Genomic DNA, 18430 nt, shown 5'->3' with positions numbered 1-18430 from the left:
AAGCCAAAGCTTGCTCACAGCTGATGTGTGTTTTACAGTTGCTCTGTGGTTGAAAAATTGTTCATGCCTCAATATTGTCAAGGATCAGGGCAGAGATTAATCGCCAATTTGTTTATTGCATTGTAGCCCTTCACTGGTTGACTATGAACAAGTTGTTCAGTTTGGACACAGACATTAAGTAACCACCAGACAAACCGTAATTTGGCAGAGGGTTACTAGTCCTGATTCCATGCCAACTATGCAGGTTTATCTAGTGGAGAAGTAGGAGCAGTGTATCTGCCAGATAATTTTGGTGCTGCTTATATCCAGCGAGGGGGAAAAACGTGAAATGTGTCGGGTACTTTATCTCTGCACACAACAGCACATAGTTGGAGTTTCTTACCTCTGTCTCGGTAAAACTTTCTACTACAAATCCCAGATTTGTCCATAGGGTGTGTCTGGTGTAAATGTATGGAGCTGATCCACGGTAGCACTCATGTGGACAGATTGTTTTCTGGGGTCTACCGTCAAAATTAAGCAGGGGTATTTGCTCAGAGATCCACACACTGTTACTGTGGCAATCTTATATTTGTTATCCATGGCCTCCTTCCTGCTAAAATCAACTTTTAAATGTATACTAAAAAGCAGAAGGTCTCTGGGTGAGTTACCTGTGCCCTTATGTGCTTCACAGGCTGTTACACTATGCAGGAGCACTTCCCCCTCCAACTGTGTGCTGAAACTTTCTCTGCTGCAGGGAGTGTACATCTGGCTGAGGGGAGGGGGAGACAGTGAAACAGCCTGTGAAGAGGAAGCAGGTAGGGTCTCTGGTAACACCTCTCTTCAGGCTCAATACCATCATTTTAAAAGTTTGATTTTAGAAGTAAAGAGGTCATGGATAGCACATTTAAGAAGATAACCCCAGTCACATCGTCTGGATCTATGGTTTATCATGCTTGATTCTGATGGTATATTGATGGTAGACAAGTCAAGACATTTTAGTAGTGGTTCCTGGGGTGTCTGATACTGCATGTCTTGTTGGCACCATTTGTTTTGTGTACCATTTAACCCCTTCCCGACGCGCGCCGTACTAGTACGGCGCGCGCCGGGTCCCGGTGCATGGAGAGGGCTCGCGGGCCGAGCCCTCTCCATAGCCGGTAAGTCTTTGCTGCATATTGCAGCAAAGGCTTACCGGTAACACCCGCGATCGGTGCTAGCACCGATCGCGGGTGCTTTCACCGCGATCGCCTCCGGCAATGCTGCCGGAGGCTTCAAAAAGATGGCGCCGCATGGGCGCCGCCATCTTGGCGCGGATCTCCGCTCCCCGATGACGTCACGGGGAGCGGTGATCCGTTGCCATGACAGCATCGGGCCTCACGAAGGCCCGAAGCTGTCTCGTTTTAACCTATTCATTACAATGTGCTATCAGCACATTGTAATGAATGAGGAGTAAAATCCCCATATACTGCCATATTGCAGTATGGCAGTATATGGTAGGATCGATCAGACAACCTAGGGTTAAAGTACCCTAGGGAGTCTGAAAAATAGTTAAAGTGAAAGTAAAAAAAAGTTTAAAAAAAAAAAATTATATTAAAAAAACCTAAAAATTCAAATCACCCCCCTTTCCCTAGAACTGATATTAATATTAATAAACAGTAAAAATCATAAACACATTAGGTATCACCGCGTCCGAAAATGTCCGATCTATCAAAATATAATAACGGTTTTTCACTGCGTTTAACCCCGTAACGGAAAATAGCGTCCAAAGTCAAAAATGACATTTTTTTGCCATTTTGGAAAATATAAAAAAATTAATAAAAAGTGATCAAAAGGTCGTACAGTCCTAAAAATGATAGCAATGAAAACGCCATCAAAAGTCGCAAAAAATGACACCACCCACAGCTTCGTACACCAAAGTATGAAAAAGTTATTAGCGCCAGAAGATGGCAAAATCAAAAAAAAATTTTTTGTACAGGAGGTTTTAATTTTTTTAAATGTATGAAAACATTATAAAACCTGTACAAATGTGGTATCCCTGTGATCGTAGCAACCCAAAGAATAAAGTAGACCTGTCATTTGGGACGCAGAGTGAAAGCTGGGAAATCCAAGCCCACAAGAAAACGTCGCAAATGTGTTTTTTCACCATTTTCACTGCATTTGGAATTTTTTTCCCGCTTCCCAGTACGCGCCATGGAATATTAAATACCGTCACTACGAAGTGCAATTTGTTACGCAGAAAATAAGCCATAACAGAGCTCTTTATGTGGAAAAATAAAAAAGTTATAGATTTTTGAAGGTGGGGTGTGAAAAATGGAAGTGAAAAAAATAAAAAAGGCCAAGTCGTTAAGGGGTTAAAGGAGTTGGACTTTAACATGTTTTCTGAAGAAAATATATTTTTAGTCACCTACTCGGGTCTTCTTTCGATCTCTAAGGCTCCATGCACAACCTATGAGCCCTAAAATTATTGCAGTGCCTTGTGAACCATCAGACATTGCAATTATTATTACCCTTTACACCACCTCCACGCCAATGGAGCGTGGAGGTGGCAAACCTGTGGGACTGCACGGTTTCTCTACAGCCAGTTACCGTTCAAGCTGAATGATTGTAATAACACAAATGTATGGATGACAGGGCCTGGAGAAGAACTGCATCTTGCACAACAATTTAGCTAAGATTTTGATTTTAAAGATAACACTTTACAGATATCTTACAAATTTAATGAAGAAACTGCACTAAAAATCAAAACTTGCACCAAAAGAAGCATCAGTTTCTGTCTGGATGTACTGTAGGGGCGCATTCTGAAAGGACGTGAACTGCAGACAATAAAGTTATCTTGTGAATGAGGGCTTCTTATTCAGCATCTGTTGCTCATTTGATGTTGAAGGAGAATTTCTTGATCTGACTTCCAATTTCTTGTCCAATTTTTTTTTTACCACAAACTCACTCTTCTGAGTTTCTTTATTTCTCTACTCGGAGCTCAGGCTCTGTTTTCACTACTTGTATATCACAGAGGTTAGACATAATGCAGAGTTATGGTACAAATGAGACTGTTAAAAATAGATGGCGCCTGTGGCACCGCAGGATGTGTTGGCAGGATTTTCCTACCAGAGACTAAATGTGATGTTTGTCCCTGAAATCCTTCCATCCGATAAATGCAGTGAAAGCTTGGTTGTATGACAACTATGATCCCCACATGTTCCTTCTTTTATATTGAAACTTGGCTTCTCTCATACTATTTAATGAAAGAAGTTATGGTACTTGTGGTGATATTTTATCTTTAGCCAAAAACTGAGTAAAATGATTGAACAGCCTATAATTGCATATCAACATTAAATGTCAATGGCTTGCCTTAAACGACTTGTAAACCGTACATTATAAATACTTTATAAATACTGTACTTGTATTTCCTCTGTGTACAATACCAACGCTTCAGTTCTGTTTCTGCACTGTATGATTCTCCTGTCCTCCTATAAATACTGTGTACAATAGATGTGACTCCAAAACAATGGAACCCTCTATGATGACATAATATTGTATATGTATCAGAGCTGCCGAGTTGGATCAAATGTCCTAAATTATGGTAACTGGAAATGAAACCAATACTGTAGCTGTAAGTCACAAGAGGGCAAAATTGCTTTATTGGCAATAAACAAGGGCTATATACAATTGGAGTTACTATGATTCCTCTTTTTACACTTTCCCCAGCTTCTGCCTTCTACAACCATGTCAGTCTCATGTATGGATCTATCTCTGAATTCTGCACAATATCCTCTTGTCCAACAATGAAGGCCTGGTCAACGTGAGTATTTCATATTTATACATGAAAATGTACCTTACTATCTATATTTAAATTAAATCCTTTTTTGCATGCCGTTAGAAAAAATTGAATGTCCATTGGAAAAATAGTATGTATTGTATAAAGACTCGAGAATGCAATATGATTTCCAATGATTTAATCATGCTATAGAAGCAATGAATGCAGAGCCTCAAGCAGGAATGATAAGACGGCAACACAAAGTGCCTGCTAGTCCATTATTGGGACTCTGGAGCCTTACAGGGTCCACACACACAGCAATGTTGTGTGCACAGGTACTAAGCATGTTGTATGGTCTGTTTTTATGAAAATCGTTCAAGAATCCTGGTAATTTACCATGATATGTAGTTGGATTACTCCATTATTTAATGTTGGAGATGCTATGACAACAAACTAGACTTTAAGAAGTTAAATTACTAGTGGACTGCAATGGTGTAATACCACAAGGTGAAATTACGCTACGTGAGAATCACATGATGCCCCTCTGACTGAGTCATTTAGCTTTGGCTTTTTTCCATGTGTATTATGACACTATTGATCAGTCAATTATTAACTTGTGGCCAAGGCTGTGTTAATGCTCCATCTATTGTTTTATGATTAAAGCATTAGAGGATTACAGGGGGAGAGTATACTTAGGGGTCTATACAACCCATACATATACCTTCTGAACCCCTCAAGTAATGCCAAGTGAAATAGCTGGGTATTGCCTTCTTTCCCAATGAAGATGAAAGAGGTTTACCCACCAAACAAGTTAGGCGTTTTGTCCTATACCGTAAAAATAATAATTATGATAATAATCCTTTATTTATATAGCTCACACAGATTACGCAGCGCTGCACAAAGAATGTCAAATTGGTCATGCTGTGGGAAAACTCCTTTAATGTTGGCCAAATGCTTTGATTTTTAACAGTACCAATAGCTGTTGGCCAAGAGCTGTCTATGACTGGCTACCTACCAGTATGGGCTGTTCTTGGGATGCCCCTGGTCCATTCTTTGTGGCCCGTGTGTAAAACCTGTGTAAGATCTGCTCACACAGGAATAGGACCAGCTCCTTGTTTTGTGGCTCAAGCTGTCATTTCATACATGGGGCTGTTGAAAGCACAGCTGAGTGCATGATCCTATAAAAATACATTGGGACATGTGGTAACTATTTGAAATAGATGGTACATAGTCCAAAACAATGATATTGACCACAAGCAATCCAGTATATGGTCAGGTTTAGACCTCATTCTAGTGTTTTAGTGGAAGATCTTAAATCACAGTTTCCAGGCAAGCGTATATTACTCGGGAGGGGGGGGGCTACATTGGGACACTTTATCTGTCTAGTTTAGTATCCCCTCCATATTGGAAATGTACACACATTCATTATAGTTGCAGGGTCTTTCAGTGGATTGGCTCATTTCTATTCATTTATGACTCCTGTAGAACTTTCTGTTTTTAATGTTTGTGAGCTGTACACATGATTTTCTTGTATAAATGTCATGAAGGAGGATTCCAGTGAAATTCTGTGTAATTTGGTCTTTGTTTCAAAAGCGCTCCCCTTTCTCTGAAAAAAATGACACTCTGCAGAAAGCACAAAGCACTCTGATAATAAACATGTACAAGTATAGGCCTGCACTCAAGGAATCCGGCTACACCTTTTAAAGGATAAAAATTCCTTGTCCGTTTTGGCATGGAGCCTAGTTTGAAGGGGGGAGTAAAAACATCATAAAATGTCTGTACTAAATTTAACTGGATTCTCTCTGGACAGCTCCTCTGTTTATTGGACCAATATAAACATTATAGAGAAATGGCAGGTCATGAAAATGTCGACACATTCACATTTACAGTGAATTTATGTCTGTTTTAAACCTACTAAATCATATTTACAAATAATGAGCCTTGATTAAGTGTAAGCAAGTGCTGGAATGTAGCAATGTGCGCTCATCTGCAAAAATTTTAGCTGACCCTTCAACTTTTCTTTTTTTTTTTTTTGTTATATTTAACAAATCAACAAACTCCAGATGCTGCACTTGTTTGGTATCACACTTAAAGTAAACCTGTCGCCACATTTTCACATATACAGCTAGGTTTATAAAAAAGTCCTAAAAACTGTACCCCTTATATCCAAATAAATCAATTTTATAATATATTCCCTGGCATCAGAGAAGGCTTGTCCTGCATGGCCAAAACCTCCCATTTACCTCCTTCCCATGCCTCTTCTCAGCATGTCATGCAATCAGGGTGACATCAACATAGCTTTTTTAGCCGTCTAACATTAGCAAACTGTACACCGTGCATATATCTGATCACATGAAATCACAGCAGCCTGCATGGAATTCTACTTCTCCGCATCCTCAATGGAGGCTACTGTGATTTCATGTGTTCAGATACATACAGGAGGTAGATGTTGCAGACTTAACAGGACCTTAGATGATGTCATCCTGGTCACATGACTTTAAGAGCCCAATGATGTAACCAAGCTCTCCAGACAAAAGAATATCAAAGTCCGTCAATCGGGAACAAGGAGGCAGGGAAATGCACGTATATTTTAATATGCATGACTCAATTAGTGTGAATGACTTGGCTCAATCAGATGAGCCGCATATAAGTTAACAAACTGATTTTTGAAACATTACAGCCATGGAAAGGAACCATTTAGGGACGAGGGCCCTAAAGCCTTTATTTTGGGTGGGTTAATTTGCATGACAGGCAGGGACGTAATGCAGTAGTGGTTGTAGCAACTGCTATAGGGCCTGCTTTGTCGGGGGCCCAGCCATCCCACCTGACACACTGAAGAATGGAGGATGTGCACTATTATATACATGTTATGCTGTACTTTGTATATAACAGTACACATCTTTCACAGTACACGGCATGAATTGGCAGCTCAGATAAACAATGTCGGGGGGAGAGAGGGGACAGCAGAATCTCATGAATAGAGATCTCTCATCTCTAATTCCTGCCGTGTACTTCCCCCATGTGGTCAACGGCTACTGGGACAGATCTGTGTTAGGGTGATTCACCACTTCCTGTTTTTGGACCGTTTTAAAGCACGCGTTTTTAGTCCGTTTGAAAACGCATGCGTTTTAAAAACACATTTTGCCTGCTTTATCTATTAAGATAACATGGGGTTTTTTTTTAACCCGTTTAACAGGATAGACAGGTTTTAAAAACGCATGCGTTTTTTTTACTCTTTACCATGCGTTTGGCAGCTTTGAACCTGTCTATTAAAGCAGTTTAAAGCAGCCAAACGCATGCGTTTTTTAAAATGCATGCATTTTTAAACTGAAAATGCATGCTTTAAAACTGTCCAACAACGGGACATATGTCATCACACTAAGTGTATAAATGTATGTATCAGTGTATAAATATGTGTATGTGTGTAAGAGTGCATAAATGTGTGGGTGTACAACTATGTATATTTGCCCCATTCAGGAGTATGCTATGGGGCCCTGCCTCTTCTAGGTACACATAAAGAGGAGTGCACATAAATAGCACAAAAATTACAAGTTGAAGGAGGACCCAGTCTGTGAGGGCTCATAACCTTTATGAGAGGCAAGGGATAATAGCAGTAGGGTTATTATCAGGGGTGTAACTACAGGCGTAGTGGCTGCAAGGGTGCCCGCTAGTTCAGGGGCCCGTGGCACGAGGCAGTTCATAATTAATTATGCGCTGTGAATAGCGCAACTTCAATAAAGGGGACTGAGGAAGAGACAGAGGGGGCTTGTTTGTCATGAAATGGAGTGCAGCGGGGCGTTCCTGTGCAGGGAAAATTCGCTTTGTGCAGCGCTGCGTAATCTGTGTGCGCTATATAAATAAAGAATTATTATTATTTCTAAGCCAAGCAGGGCCTTCCATAGAGATAAGCGCTGCGCAGGCCGTAGCCGAGAGCAGAGTAGTGGCGGGGCTATCATACACCGGAGCATAAGCACCGCCATATGATAAATAACCCCCAATGTGTGTATACGATGTGTATATACTATGGGAGTTTTCTGGTGTGAAATAATCACAAATTTATTATGTGACTACACCACCTCCACGCCATGTGGGCGTAGAGGGGCACGGCCCAGAGTAGGCAGGCAAGGGGCGTTCTTGCCCTGTGTTTGCAGAGTTTTCAAAAACCCGCAAATTTTTGTTCACAGGCTTCTGTGATAAAGTACGCCAAGTCCAACCTGGCATATGTTTGCTGATGGCTTTCAAGTTATATATATTAATATATTTTATAAAGGTTCTTGTAGTTACAAAGTTTAAAAAGTTGGTGACCATTTAAAGTTACCGATACACAATGAAATTCCTGCTTTGTGTAGCCATTAACAGAAGGAGCTTTGGAATTGACTGCATATTTATAATATAATATTGTCAAGAATAGTATTTAAAATAAACTTTCAAAACTAGTTTAAGGAAACCTACCATTAGATTTGATGCATTATGAACCACTGATGATGCTGTAGCTATACTGATGCAGAATCCTATCTTGTTTATTCCCTGAACTGAGTGGTTTTGCTTCAAAAAAAATGATAAAATTATGATAATTGAAGCTCTGTCGCTCCTGTGGCTGTCCAAGCACTCTACTCACTGTAATTATGCACTGCTCTAGCCTTGTCCTGCCCAGCATAAGCCAGAATAGTAATCACTGTGTTGTCCCTGACAGGCAGAAGATAGAAGATCAATTGCTGCACCATCCCCCAGCTGCTGTGTAGGAGTCATCCAGCTCAGGTTGATTTATCCTGTCTGGACAGTAGAGGAATCTCTGTTTATGTAGGCAGCCAGCATGAAACCCAGCTTTCCCAAGGTCCTGAATTTTTTTTATAATGTTTTTTTTGGAGCAAAAGCACTCAGTTCAGGGATTAAACAAGATATGTTTTATGCATCAGTGTAGCTAAAGCATTCTTAAGCTATGTTGGGTTCATAATGCATGAAATCAATTGGTCGATTTCCTTTAAGGCTAAAAATGGTATGTGATAAAAGCTGAACAACTCCCAGTATCTATGAACCCTGACATACAGTTCAGTACAAAGTCTGCCTTGAGGTTTTAGTTCTCATGGGCGCCTAGGGTACTGCTCAGCTGCATTCCTATTGGTGTCTGTAAAATTACTTTTTACCTCCTATGTGTTGTTTATAGACAAGATGTTTTGCCAACATCATAATCCTTACTACCTATCATATAAATTTGATTCTTGGGCAGATTTATCCATTAAACGGCCCATGCTGCTTCAAGTCCAAGACTTCTGTAGAGCACCACCCTGATGGCACCGGTAGTTTCATCCTATGGTAGAGCAAGGAGCAACAGGCACAATGTTTCATTATTTGGAATGGAGCTTGGATCATGGAATGGCATAACCTGGAAATCCCAAATTTGTCTGGTTGTGCATACTCCATCAAAATGAATATAGAGGCAGGAACAAGACACAAGGAATAGAGTCCTTCACATTTATAATGCAGAACAGTTTTATGTTGGTGACATTGGGTTAAATAATGAAGATAAAAATAGTGCAGTATTTTTTTTTCCTGCTTTCTACTAATCAAACATTGGGCTTGGCATCATGTCAGTGCTCGTAACAGGAAGTCTTGTAAAGGGGACAGGCCCACTAATGGAATTCAGCATACTGACAAGGAAATATATACTTGAAATGAAAGGTAAAGGTGAAATGACAAGGGCACGGATGAAGAGACGCACTAAGGGTTAGATTTATCAATCTGTTTATGACATGTTTCTGTTGTAATTTGCATCAAAAGCCTGCCTGTGCCACTCCTTCTCGGTGAAAGATCCTGTGCACCAATAATTTTGCTAGTATTTTGACAACGTATAGGAGGTGAAAAGTAAGAGTAGAGAGTCTAACACTATGGCAAATTATCATACCCTTTTGTTAAATCTGCCTTTTAACCCTTTCCCTGCCCTGCGTTTCTGGAAATTTTGGTGTGTTGTTGGTTAGAGCAATTTTTGCAATTTTGACATGTACAAATAACACTGAAATGACAGCTTAATGAATTATACTAAACTCCACAAAACTCTATATTTTCTGAAAGCAGGCACTTGTCCCATTTTCAAAATAGCATTAAGGAGTTTATGGGCATAAGTACCTTCATGCAATTTTGATTTAAAGTGTAAAATTTTATAAGAAAAAATTACTTTGATGGTAGTAAATAGGCTCCAAACAGAAAATAATTAGCTTCAAACCTCCTAAATGTAATAAATAAACATTTGTAAATTTCAAAGATACCTTTCATAGTCATATTTTCAAATGAATAGATCATCATGAAATTACTGAGAGTGAAACCATCCAAAATCCGCTTTTTAAGCTAGAAATAGCAGTCTGCAGCAGTATTCTGGCATAGACTGAACATAAATACATGTGGAAACTGGTTGTACATGTATTTAAGAAGTATTCCCACCAGCATTGTGTTGCGTCTGCACTATGCACGCTGCTACTCAAAACTGTGCACGTAAATGGGTGTTCCGGTGCGCATTCGCGCCGGGCCGCCACATTGTGGCGCACGCCCATTAAACTGAGTGCACCAGAAAAAAACCTGTTGCCTTCAGTTTAAGCACTTTGGGCACCTTCAGGGTGTGCCACATTCATGAAGACAGTGCACATAGTGCATTCTGCCTCACTATTAATAAATCTAGGCCATTGTTTTATGTAGATGTAGAAAACTGTACATCGGTCACAGCAAAAGGTTCTAAATGGAGGGGGTTGTAAAAAAATTGCATGTATTGGCATAAGTTACAAAACTGAATGTCAATATGAGATGAGGACAGATGAGAGATGTAGACAGGGAAAGCCGAGACAAGTAGGTTGGTAATCCATATTGGTAATCATGGGAGGTAGTACAACTAGAATCCCATCGAAGGCGAAAGTTGTTGTGATATATATATATATAATATTTATTCCATGGTTGTCATATGTTATCAAAGTGCTCCATTCTAGTTGCTTCAATAAGTTCATATGCCATAAGATTAAGACAACTAGTGACTACAGAAACATTAAGCAAGCTGTTTTCTCCAACTTTTAGCAATATTTATTTTTTTGCTATTGCAAAAATTGTAGAAAACTGTTCTGTTATTAACAGTAATCGGTTCATCTCCCAAAAGACACACAGAATGGTAGAGAGGGATATAAGTCCATGATCCTGACAATCGTGGACCACAATTCCGAGACATCTGGACTGGGCCACCATACATGCCAATGGTGGGACACGCACACACAATGTAACCTAGTTGGCACCTGGTAGGTACGGCGCAGTAATCTAAGGGAAGTCTCTCTTAAAGAAACTTGATTGCTATCTCTTAAAAAAAGTTTTACAACAATACTGCCATTTAACAATCGACATACTGCATACCATATAATATCCCCAATAAGATATACTACCCCTATTGAACGGATTGTATGTACAGATTCTTTAAAAAAAAATTAAGAATTAGGTGGGGGGTTAGCATTTCAGCTACAAATTTTAACAAAATGCAAAATATAGTGACTAAAAAGTAAATGCACCCCTAAAATGTAAATGCATTGCTGGCAGACAAGACATGTAAGAAGCTACTGGTTTACTGGCAGACAAAGCATGTAAAAAGCCCCATTTCTGAAATTTTTTGTTGCTTTTCCATGCCACATGCCATTTTTATCGAATAACCCTCCCACCCCATATTTACTATATCCTCCACTGGAAAAATGGTGAAGACTGTAGTTTGACATCAGACCTAGTGGAGGTTACTTTCTGGTGCTGATACTTGGTGCCAGATTTACTAAAAGGCCTGAACCTCTTGGTAAATCGGCCTTCATTGTGCCCAACGTACCCAAGGCTAAATGCATTTCTCCTTTTGTGTTATATAAGATCAGTTTAGATGACCTCGCTGCCAGTCTTTAGGGACTTGGATTCGGGAAATCCAATGTAACACTTGTCTGTGTATGAGGTGTGCAAACACTGCCTTGTTGATGTGAAGTTGCTATGTAACGTGTATATACAGAAACAGCTGAGACAGGCCCCAGGGACATATAATTAGCTCCCTGTGCACCTGCTTCTCTCTCCACCAGGAATGGAAGTGGTCTATAGCCTAGTCCCCCATGTCATTTCAGCTTTTATCTGTACCCAATATGAAAATACCAGTTAAAAATGCACATAATGTGCATAATAAATCTGAAGACTATTAATGTGACACAACATAAAACAACACATAACTAGTTAAGCTATCACATTATGACTGATGGTACATGTCCCAAACTTGCTCATGACGTCTGTCTTGGGATGACCTCTCTTTTGTCATCTCCCTGGACATTGGCATGTTCATGAAGGCCTGGTGAGCCGCTGAGCTGCTGACATCAAGATCGTCGAGTGGGACCAGGCTGCCATTATATATGGTGGCATATATTAGATGCTGGTGGAGCTGAGAGGCCCTTGGGTGATGTAGCTCGGAGCGTTTGTGGTTAATTTGAATATTTTTATAAAGTGTTTTTAAAAGAATGCTGATGATCTGAGAGATAACAAATGCGAGGTCATCCCCTGACAGATGTGACGAGTTTGGGACATCTACCATTCGTAATTCTGATAGATGTTCTTTTAAAGAGAATCTGTCACTATTGTACCCACATGAAATAAATATAGCGTGTATATACTTGCTTCTTGGCCTTGACCCCATTTTAGATATTGCTCATGAGTGAAGACTGGAGCCCTATATATGGCAACCTAAAATCTAATGCTTACTGATATAAGATGTATAAGAACTGAATCCCTAAAAATTTTCTAGGATTTCTGCAATGATCTCTAATACAGTTCTAGACATCTTTTCTCATTTCTTTTATCCAGCACATTGTGCAATTATCCAGTGCAATAAACCTGGGTTTTTTCCCCCTCTTAATCAGTTGTTATTTTTGTAACACATACAAAGTTTAATAAATACAGGAGATATAAGAATTACAAAGTATATCAATTTATACAATCTTCCGATACTGCCGATCTTAGGATCTTACAACAGACGTCGTAGCTTCTAGAAGTCTCTAGGGAACTGTCTGTCTGAGAAGAGGCCTTACTGGCAAAAGTTGTGTTTGTGATGTTTTTAAGAGCCAAATTTTAGAAGATGTTTAAAGAAATCTACCATCCAAATCAAGCATAATAAATTAGGGGCACTTGCTTATAGATCTAGGCACTGTAACTGGTAATCTTATATTTATTATACATGGCCTCCTGCTTTCTAAAATCAACTTTTAAAACTATACTAACGAGCCCTAGGAGCTACCCTAGCTCCTAAGTGATTTGGCTCTACGGGCTTATACCCTGTCTCACCCACCCCCCTTCTCCCTCCGCACTTGTGCAGTGAGCCAATCCTGATAGGACCTTGTGCTTGAGCTTATAGAAGTAAATTGGAACGTATTTTCATCGGATAGCACATGTCCTCCTTTTATATTATTATGTTCATGAGCCGTAAAAAAGACTTTTAGGATGCAGTAGAGAGTATGGACGTTATCCTGAGGAACTGGAAATTGATCTGCCTTTGTCTCATAAAAACATTTAAGTATAAAATGCTAGTTCGATAATAAGGGTAAAAAGGTACATTTTTATATTTTTTTTTTTTGTGGATGTATGTTTAAGTATCTTCAGTAGCTAAGATCAATTTATCAATTTAATTTCTGCTTTATGGCAGTGCTGTGAAAAAAAAGCATGGGTGACTTGCCAGCTTGAATGTGCTTCTTGCTCTGTATAGGGCTTCGTGTTTATAGAATCCACGTGAAATTTCATATTTCTTGGCTATCACACATGTGCATATTTATTAAACAGAAACTATTTACACCGACAACAAGAATCTCAAGTCAGGTTCAAAGCATGTGACTCTGTAATATCAATCGGAAAATTGCAGTGAAGGGACTATCAGGTTTAGAAAATCTTTATAATAACTTACTAGTGCAGTCTAAATTACTTGATGTATAGAAAAAACAAGGAAAACCAAATCCGCTGTAGGGAACGGCGTAACGGTGCAAGAGAGACAAAAAACGGATAAAAGTCCAAATATCCAAACGTAGAAATACAAAAAATGCAAAAGTCCCTCTGCATCAACGTCCTCCATAAATATTTAGATAAAAAATAATTAAAAAATAATCAATAAGAAAAGACACAGTACCTCTCCATTTTCAAACATATGCGGTGCGAGTGTCCGGTCTTCCGACTCAAAAACTCATACTCCTCCAACGTTGGTTCCGCTGGGGTCCGGAAAGGGAACACTTCAAGTCCATTCACCAATAAGGAGAGAAAGAACACACAATGGTGCAATAGGGTTTTGCATAAAACTTTTTCTTTTTATTTCGTATACTCACAAAAAAACTTCTGATAAAAAGGCCTTATAAGAATAAAATGGTTGCACGTCCGACATTAGCAGTCCTTGATTGCTAATGGTGATTTGTTTAGAAGGAAGGAGGCCATGGATAACAAATATAAGAAGATTCCCACAGTCACGGTGCCTGGATCTATGAATAAGTGTCCCTGGTCTATCATGCTTGATTTCGATGGTAGATTTTCTTTAAGATATACGAGGGGCCAGGGTCTTAAAGAATGGAATTGATATGTGTATGTATCTGAAAAATCTGGCTCAGAAATCGGGCTACTAATTATACAGAAGTAGCAGGTATAACTAATTTGCCAACTTTGCCTAAAACCTAAGGACCAGGATAATATTTTTTTTTTCAGTTTTTCCTTTCTGCTGTTAGAGAGCCATAACTTTTTATAAATTTAATCTGTCAGCACAATCATATGAACAATCTATTATATATGTAAAATGTTGTTTTTTTCTTAAAAAGCAGATCCTGCCAGAGGTTTGCTGGCATAGCTCGTTGTATGGTTTTTTGCAGTTCAGCCAATTTCTCCCAAAAAAGGACAGATCAAACAAGCACATCTGTCCTTCCTAGTTTAGATGTGGATTTAGGTGCCGTTTCTCCATTTAACAGATGAAAGGCATGCGCCAGAACTTGATTTTAAATCTGCTCCTTTGGTTGCGCCGGAGATACTAGGAGGCCTTAGTATACCTGGACCCTGAATGTGCGGCCCTGCTTTATTTAGAATTGTGCCATAACAAGCAGTCTTTAGCCATTGCACAAGCGCCTTCAACTAGTGCATTGCATACATTATCCATTACTTGGTCAGATATTATAGAATTTAAAGAAAATCTACCATTAAAATCAAGCATGGTAAACCAGGAACACTTACTCATAGATCCAGGCACTGTGACTGTGGTAATCATATATTTGTTACCCAAGGCCTCCATCCTTCTAAAATTTACTTTTAAATAATGATGAATCCTGAAGGGCTCTGAGGGCGTTTACAGGGCTCCTCCATGATGCATATGCACAGGCTGTTACAGTGTACAAGGAGCCCCCCCCCCCCCCCTCTCCCACTATGTGCTAAAACTTCCTCTGCTGGAGTGAGATTACATCAGGCTAAGGAGGCAGGGGGGAGACAGTGTAACAACCTGTGAAACTACAGCATGGAGGGGCTTGGTGTCTGGATCTATGAGTGTTTGCCTATGGTTTATCATGCTTGATTTTGATTTAGATTTGATGTAGATTTCCTTTAAGCAGACCTCTACTTTGCAAGATGGATAAGTGTGTAAAATATCAAACAAGGCCCATATCTTGGTCTTTATATTTTGCTTGTTTGTGTCTCCAGGCAGATCCAGTGGACGGATGAGAAGGGGCGCAAGAGAAAATGCTCAGGGCCACAATATGCAGACTATGCTGCCAGCATCATTCAGAAAATCCTGACAGATGAAGACCTGGTTCCTACCAAACAAAGTGAGTAATGTGCCTTTTCCTTAAGGGTTTATCTCTGCTCTGCTTCAAGCACAGAATGGTTCTGTTTCATGTCTTGTTAAATGCAGAGCACACTGAAGCCATGTTTATAGGAATAATATTACATAAAAGCAGCCTTAGGCACATTTTTCCATTGACTATAATGTACCATCTTTCTGATGCTATTTACAGACTGTAAACATGATGATTCTTTTAATATACCTATAATGTAATATCACAAATTGTACACTGAAGGGGTTGCCTGCTTTTATTCCCTTTTATGATAGAAGAGTCTCCCAAAATATAAGCTGAAAGACGTATTGCCCCATGGCTTAGATGTCTAGTTATTTACAGTCATCTAGGAGAGTGTGAGTCTTCAAGTCCCCTGCGGTGCCACCATAAGGAATGACGTGGAAGGGCATTTGTGTTCTGAATCCTTCAGAGCCAGAAATGGTCACTGGCTGTGTTACTCTGTTATCCAAACTGCTTGAAAATAATAGTAACCATATAAGTTAACTCTTGCAGCTAAGCTACTTGAGTAACGGAGTCACTGATCCTGATACAAATAACTAACCGGTTACTTACCGTACTAAATACACAATGTGGTAAGAAGATGACTGTAGACGGTACTGAAAGTGTTTTATCATGGTGCCAAAACATGATCTCATCAATAGCGGCCACCTGCTTGGTCTCTGGCACTTTGCCTATAGTTAACCATTCAATATGAAGACTTTCTGCTTTGTGTTCAGTTAAAAAGAAGGACTCTTAATGTTGTCCTTCTTCAGCCGTGATCATTTTGCACACGTTTATTGTTTAGTGTGTCACATTTGGAATGTTATCGGCACATCCAAGCATTATACAGATAGCTTATTGAGTTCAATTCAAACTGTGTAATTCTTAATGTTCCCTGTTTTGGCCGTACAACGTGCTCTTCCATGAATTACATTTCATGACTCATGATATAAGCAATGTGACATCCTTTGATCGTTTCTTGTTTGTGGACTTTATCAGAAAGCAATTGTCCAAAGCTTTGACCCCCCCCCCCCCATGCATTGTGTCCTGTACAACAGAATTTGCCTAAATAAAATGTTGTAGCAAAATTTAGTTCTAGTTTTAGTCCAAATTGGTTGTTACACAGGGCTGCATACAGTAAAAAGTGGTTTCTGTTTCCTTGGGGAAAATCTACCATCTATTATCTACTTTTCTTAGTAGTTCCAGCGGTAGATTCCCTATGCTTGTCTCAACCCCTGACTGTTTTTACGGTTTCCTGCAATGCCTCTTATAAGTTTTTATACTTATATACCTGCAGAGGCTATTTGGGGCATGAATTTGCCTTCTTGAGCCTCAAGGTTATGGCTACTCCATGCCCCTGAGTTGCCTCTGCAGAACAGCCCCCTGCATGACCCATACAGGCACAGTGGTTCCTTGCACACTGCCAGCTGGACGGGAGCTCTGCATACGCGCCAAAGCTCCTGATCATCTGCAGCCTTCATTGAGCGCCAGTGCGCCGGGAACCACTGAACCGGCACAGGATAAGCTGCTGCATCAACAAGAGGCAATGCCACGCATCAAGGCGTATCTGCTTAGCTATGCATATTGTTGAGTAGCCTTAGCCATGTAAGCTCACAGAGGCTACTCCACGTCCTGAGTTGCCTCTGTTTATGTCACCACCTTGTTCTTGTTCATTAAAGTGTCACTTCTGAATTTCTTTTTCTTTAGGTAAAGAGTTTCCAAAAGCCTTCAGACCAGCTATCCAGAAGACCTTCCGTCTCCTATTTCACCTCCTGGGTCATATTTATACATGTCACTTCAGAACAGTCGTGAACCTTGAATTGCATCCTCATCTTAACACCCTGTACCTCCACCTCCTACTCTTCTGTGCAGAATTTCACCTCCTTGATTCCAAAGAAATGGCCTTAAGTGAAGACTTAACCACAGCTGTGATACATTCCAGCCCACCTCCTCGAACCTCAGGAAGCCACTCGCGCAACACCTGAAAGAACACAACAAATAGGCCCCTATTTTTACATATACTGCCACCAGGACTTGTTACCACTATGAATATAGCAAAATCTACAATATATCTGTGTAATCTAACTTTTGGCATAGCACCTTGAGCACAATCTCTTATAGCCAAACTAAAGGTTACAAAGTAAAAATAATGGACGAGTTACAGGGCATTCTTGGAGATGTGTTAGCAGACAGCTTGTAGCATCACATGGAGCTGGTTTGAGCTGACCACACACTGTGGGATCCACCAAGTGCATCAATCACAGATGGCATTGATTTATAAATCTGCTAAGACAAGCGAAATACAGGCAGTGCTGGCAAAGACATTCTATGTTACCAGGCAGAAGACTGTTTCTATGGGCGAAGTTGTTTTTTTTTTAACCAACACTGGATGACATATAAAGACTTTTACATGTAAAATTTGCAAAGGTCAGAATCTCCAGAATGGGCACTTTTTTATTTTATTTTTTTTCCAAGAACCGAAATATTTTAATTTTAAATATAAACATTAATTTCTCATTTTATGGAAATGCATAGAGCTGACAGTTACATGTACGGTATATTTTACTTCAGGGGATATGTTACTTTTTCTTAAAAAAAAAATGCACTTAACTTTTGTAATTTATTCATTTAAGTAAAAAAAAGGCATCGACTTTATATGTATAAAAAAAAAAACTGTGTGTGTGCTTTTTTCACTTATCATTGCACCAGTATCTGGACTTATATAAGCCATCAATCTCCTCTTCTCACAGAAGCTCGTAAGTGACAACTTCACTTTCTCATAACAATATTGGTATTTTAAAACTTTTTAAAATTTAATTGAAAGAAAAATAAATTTTTCTGAGCAGGTAAGAGTCATATCTGTTCCATGAAACAG

At 39.6% G+C, this 18430-nt stretch overlaps 1 protein-coding gene across 1 annotated transcript in view; it reads left to right on the top strand.

Annotated features, from left to right (window-relative positions):
- Positions 1-18218, top strand: part of LOC140063940 (MOB kinase activator 2-like) — a 34559-nt gene extending 16341 nt beyond the window's left edge. Inside the window, exons 4-6 of the mRNA XM_072110234.1 lie at positions 3682-3775; positions 15422-15546; positions 17263-18218. Coding sequence (XP_071966335.1) covers positions 3682-3775; positions 15422-15546; positions 17263-17540 — 497 coding nt within the window. The 3' untranslated portion in view covers positions 17541-18218. The remainder of the gene's footprint in view (positions 1-3681; positions 3776-15421; positions 15547-17262) is intronic.
- The last annotated feature ends 212 nt before the right edge of the window (positions 18219-18430 follow it).

Source organism: Engystomops pustulosus, chromosome 6, assembly GCF_040894005.1.
Source record: "Engystomops pustulosus chromosome 6, aEngPut4.maternal, whole genome shotgun sequence".
In the NCBI taxonomy this organism is placed as follows: Eukaryota; Metazoa; Chordata; class Amphibia; order Anura; family Leptodactylidae; genus Engystomops; species Engystomops pustulosus.
Note: the sequence above shows the minus strand (reverse complement) of the source record. Positions and strands in the feature narration are given on the sequence as shown.